The 5,625-nt window shown below is 41.4% G+C and overlaps 1 protein-coding gene across 1 annotated transcript in view; it reads left to right on the top strand.

Moving 5' to 3' along the window:
• RPP40 (ribonuclease P/MRP 40kDa subunit) overlaps positions 1-4,259 on the top strand; it is an 8,576-nt gene extending 4,317 nt beyond the window's left edge. The window contains exons 4-8 of the mRNA XM_011984611.1: positions 37-70; positions 416-541; positions 2,894-3,092; positions 3,229-3,363; positions 4,030-4,259. Coding sequence (XP_011840001.1) covers positions 37-70; positions 416-541; positions 2,894-3,092; positions 3,229-3,363; positions 4,030-4,228 — 693 coding nt within the window. The 3' untranslated portion in view covers positions 4,229-4,259. The remainder of the gene's footprint in view (positions 1-36; positions 71-415; positions 542-2,893; positions 3,093-3,228; positions 3,364-4,029) is intronic.
• Positions 4,260-5,625: the final 1,366 nt, after the last annotated feature.

Raw genomic sequence — 5,625 nt, 5'->3', positions numbered from 1 at the left:
CTTATTATAATGAAGAATTTCCTTTGGCTTCCCCAGGTCTTTATGATTACTAGTAGAAATTCACCCATGAGTGAAGAGATCTTTTGCTGACAGTGTCTGGCTCGAACATCAATAGCTAAGGCTGCCACATCCATTAGTAGATTAAACCTGACCTCTCAAGGTCCTCTGCCCTTGGTCTTTGACCTAGGAAATATATAAATTTAAAATGTCTGTTTCTGTTAGCTCTCAAGGTTAGAAGTGCCCACCAAAGGGATCTTTTTTATGTGGCAAACCAAAGGGAGTGGAAGAAGAATAAAATAATTTTACTATCCATAAAATTTCCCAAAATTCTGGTTTTTAAAAATACAACACTTTTTCCATAGTATAAGCTGTATGTATATGAATGAAATATATATTCTTTTTTTCATTTTTAAAGTTGTTTCCATTGATTTGATGGAATTATCCTTAAACTTGGATTCTAAGAAGTATGAAAGAATATCTTGGTCCTTCAAAGAAAAGAAACCATTGAAATTTGATTTTCTTTTGGCTTGGCATAATACAGGTATGAAGAAACAATTATGTAATGATACAGTGATTTTGAAATTAATTGTTAATTAAAGAGGAGTAATGGAGGATTGAACGGTGATTCACTCTTATAGTCAAGGAATATTGTATATATATATAAAAATAGTATTAAGGAAATTAGCCCTTCTGACATCTCTGCAAACCATTGTTCAGGATTGTCTAGGCATGCAGGCCTTTCTGCCTGAGTCTTTTTGGGTTATACATAAATCCAGAGATCTTGAGAGTGGCTTTAGAGCAGCTAAATTTTATCTATTTCTCCCCTTTCCTCTCTCCAGCTTACCTTGAACAGTCTCGACTATAATATTTTTAAGTAGCACCAATTATAGTTATATACACAATCTGCTTATTTATTATCACAGGGCACTACCTCAGACCTACCATTAAATGTCAGATTAATGTGTAATAACTTTTAATTGATTAGGACACTAAATTTAGTTCGAAGTTTGCTATTCACCACACAGCGTCATCTGCCGAAAACGGCCATGTATGTTGCTGCTGTCAGAAGTGTATCTTTGGCCAAGATCATAATGGATCAAGTCATCAGGAATTAGGGTGTAGTACTCTCTTTTGGAGGATAGGAAGCATGGTGGTCTGTTTTAGAAACAGACCCATCTTTCTGCTCCTCGTGGGAGGTGTCTGGTCACTGGGTGCTCCAAGTTGCTCCCATGAGCCCTAGGTGTGGCCTTCGGTGCCTCTCCTATGGTAGATAGAAAAGAGAGCAGAAAGGCTCATTGAAGTTTCTGTTGCGTAAAGTCTTCTATGCGGATCATCCAGACATTGGGTTCCGAATAGCTCCCTGTTCCTAAAGCTCCTGCTTTAAGGATTTGTCAGGAACTGTGAAAGGTCTGAGATTTCCTCAGACTTGCAGGCTAACAAGATAGCCTGCCACGGTCTCAGGGATGCTGGCAGAAGACACACAAGCCCTGGGTCAGAGACACAGGACTTAATTCCTCAGAGGAATAGCCGTAGCCAGAATATATCAGTCAGGGTTCTCCAGAGAGAAGGGACCAATTGGATGGATGGATGGATGATTTATGGATGGATGGGTGGATGGATGGATGATTTATGGATGGATGGGTGGATGGATGGATGGATGGATGGATGGATGATGGATATTTATTAGGGGAATTGATCATGCAACTGTGGAGGGTGAGGAGTTCCATGACAGGCTGTCTGCAAGTGGGAGACCCAGGGATGCTGGTAGCGTGGCTCAGCTCAAATATGAAGGCCTGAGAATCAGGAAAGAAGATGGTGTAATTCTCAGTCCAAGGCCGAAGCCTGACAACCTGTGAATCTGCTGGTGCAAGCCCCAGAGTCCAAAGGCTAGAGAACCTGGAGTTCTGCTATCCAAGGGCAGGGGAAGAAGGGAGTCCCAGCTACAAGGAACAGCGCATTCACTTTTCCTCTGCCTTTTTGTTCTGTCTGACGCCCCAGCCGGGTAGATGGTGCGCCCACAGTGAGGGCAGATCTTCCCACTCAGTCTTCCCACTCACATGCCAGTCTCCCCCAGAAACACCCTCACAGACACACCTAGAAATAATGCTTTACCAGCCATCTAGATAACCCTTCATCCAGTCAGGTTGACACCTAAAATTAACCATCACACCGAATATCACCGTTTGCACCAGTTCACCAAGTCCCATTTGCCAGAGTGACACCAAGCGATGCTGGCACATGCAGTAGGTTGCATTACAGGAGGGGAACCTGGAGTTTAAGAACTCCAGTCCTTCGTAAGGGGCAGTAAGCCTGCTGATCTCTGCCTGGAGAGGGAGGGTGACATTATTTCTATCATACTGGACAGTAAACAAGCCTGCCCTTTGCTGTGGAGGGAGTACCATCTCTGTCTTCCAAGGCCATTGGCTACACAAACACCCCTGAAAAGATACACTGGATTTTACTGGGTTTTCAGAGTCAAGTTTGGATGAGGTTCCATCACCATTCCGTTTCTCTTATTTTTCTTTAATAGAGATTGTGCAGATAAGCTGCTTCTCTCTGGAGTTCACTAATGTTATTCATACATCAGGAATGCTTTTGGTTTTAAGTGTGAAGTTGAAATTTTTTATTAGCACACACGGTGAAACTAGTTTGGGTCTGATCAGAAACTATTGTGCTTTTCCAGGAAAAGTGTGAAAAAAGATGAACATTTACAGAACTTGGGCAAAAGGAGCTGAAAGCAGCTTTAAATGATTTTAATTTGAATGCAGCGCTGCACAGCTTCCATCTTACTTAATCTTGCCACTCAAATGGGAATGGATGGGTTCCAGGATTCACCAAACTTGCTTACGATGGTCAAATGGATTCAAATGGCTTTGTATGGTGTGTTTTTAAGGTTCGGAAGAATCAACAATGATGTCATATTTTTCCAAGTACCAAATTCAGGAGCATCAGCCAAAAGTAACGCTGAGTACAGTGAGAGATCTCCAGTGCCCGGTGCTGCAGAGCAGTGAGCTCGACGGAGCACCGGAGGTGTCCTGCCAGGCTCTGGAGCTCTTCGACTGGCTTGGCGCCGTCTTCAGTAATGTCAGCCTGTGGGTATCTGGACTCCCTGTGTCTTCTCGGGCTCTGGCCTGCTGCTTGTTTTTAATAGGAGTTTAATACTTTGGAAGGGATCATGTGATGGATATCAATGTGTTATCTCTCTCTCTTTTTTTTTTTTGGTGACAGAAATAATGAGCCTAATAATTTCATATCAACCTATTGCTGTCCTCAGCCAAGCACGGTGGTGGCAAAAGCTTATTTGTGTACAATCACTGGCTTCATACTTCCAGAGAAGATCTGTCTCCTATTGGAACATCTCTGGTGAGAACTCTTTGCCTTTTATATCGCTCATCGTTGCTTTATAGAACAGTATGTAAAATAGTGTAGATTTTTCATTTTGGGAGGTAGTATATAAATAAAATGTACATTGAAAGGAAACTCAAATCCCCTATTGCAAAGACTGTACATTGAGTATAATCCTATTTAGTAAGCATATCTTCTGAATCTTCCCTTTTAAAATGTCAGATTTAAGTCTTGAAGGTTTTCCTTTTTAAGCCCAGCATCCCTTTTCACATTTATTGGTTTAGTACTTTGATTTTCTTCAACCGGAAGGCTGGATATTAAAACTCTGGTGAATTATCCTGCAACGTTTCAGTTAACTGAGACTCTGAGAACGGTACTCTTAATGGGAGGGAAACTATCCTTAAACACCTGTGGGGTTTTTTGTTTTGGGTTCTTTTCCTCTTAAAGACCTCCCAGAATGAGGGTGGGAACAGCTGAGGTTTGTTTTGTGTGTTGTATATTAGTTAACCCTTATGGAATTCACAGTGTGACATCAGGAATTGATCACACACTTCTTGATTTTCATAAATTAAAGCTAAGATCTAAGCTTTATTAGAGTATCAGAAATACTACTTATCCTGAATAAATTTTTTAAAAATGCAGACATTCCTAACTCTCCCTGTTTAACAATTACCTTTTTTTCAGTCACTACTTTGATGAACTGAAGTTAGCTCCATGGGTTACATTGTCCGTTCAAGGCTTTGCAGACAGCCCTGTTTCTTGGGGAAAAAGTGAACATGGTTTTTGGAAAGGAGGAGAACATTTATATAACTTTGTGATTTTTAATAATCAAGACTATTGGCTTCAGATGGCTGTTGGGGCGAATGATCACTGTCCACCATAAAAATTACAAAATTAAAAATCATGTTTGCCTATGTTTATGCTTGCTTTCAGATTTCTTAATGGTAAAAGGTCTGTGTGTCCACTCAGGCTTGTGTGATGGTTTCTCAGATCAGCATTTGCTAGCATCCTGTGCTGCACCTGGGACCCATCTGTGATGGCGGCAGGGCCTGCTGTCCAATGAATAGCTCATAGTTGATTTCTCTCTGTCAACATAAGCACAAGGTCGTGGTTACTACGTGGTAGACTGGCCCAGGATGTCCAAGGACCAGGGGGTATTGGTCCCCATCTCACCCCATTGGGTGAGATATATTTTGCTCATTACAACTTTTTCAGATAATAAAAAGAAATCTCATCCTTACCAGGGCCAGTCGCTGTTGTAAGTGCTGTTTATACGTTACCATGTTAGATTCTCACACCAACCCTTTGAGGAAACTGAGGCACAGTGTGTAAATACACTACCGAAGTTACAGTGCTAGTGGACCTGAGACTTCATCTCAGGCCAGCCTAGTTCCTAAGTGTGCTCTCACGCTAATGCCTCTGGATCAGAGAGGGATCAGTGGATACTGTCAATTGTTACAGAACAGGTTGAAAGAATTTTATTTCCAGCAGTAAGGCTGATAAGGACCAGTTGAAAACAACTAAAACTTTAGAATACATATGAAGAAATATTTTTTTAATGTAAAAAATAAGAGCTGCAAAATAAGAGTTCTCAAAGGCAAAAAGAATTGTGTGTGTGTGTGTGTGTGTGTGTCAATGGAAGCAGAAACCCAAAGAAGTAAGTGACGTACTGATGCCACTTTTCAGCCTTAGTGCATCTGCCAAATGTCAAATTGAATTTTTCTTCTCATAGCCTGGGGTGGGAAGGGGCTGCAGAACCGCACACAAAGCTCAGGGCCTGCCCAAGGGAGGAAAACTAAGAGGAAACCTCATAAAGTGAGACCCCAAAAGGATAGATGTAATGTAGGGGTGAACTAGGAATAAATCCATCTGCTTCACCCATCGCCCTAACCCCTGGGAACAGCAAGGAAGATTTCTGTCCTGGGGGAAACATCTTACTTGAGAGCCTATATACAACCACAGGCAGTTTTTAGGGTGGTTTGTTTGCTCAACCTGGGTAGTCTTAAAAAATCTCAAGCTGGAAATTTCCAGTGATAACAGGATTTTAGTGCCTTACAGGTAACTGGCAGAAGCAAAACAGATTGTCTTTGGAGAAACTCAGAGAGTTTCAAGGAATAAAAGTTCATAGAAAAAAAATCACAAACATAAAATAGGCAAGAACCGGCAGAAACAAGGGGCAGAAGAAGGCCACTAAGTCTTAGAAAGACTTAAGATGTTAAGTTAGCAAGTACATCCATAAAGTGTGCTTTATACTTACAGAAATAAGGGGGGTTAAATGGC

This window comes from Mandrillus leucophaeus, unplaced genomic scaffold, assembly GCF_000951045.1.
Source record: "Mandrillus leucophaeus isolate KB7577 unplaced genomic scaffold, Mleu.le_1.0 Scaffold27, whole genome shotgun sequence".
Taxonomy (NCBI): domain Eukaryota; kingdom Metazoa; phylum Chordata; class Mammalia; order Primates; family Cercopithecidae; genus Mandrillus; species Mandrillus leucophaeus.
The sequence above is the reverse complement of the archived record's forward strand: the minus strand, read 5'-3'. Positions and strand labels throughout refer to the sequence as shown.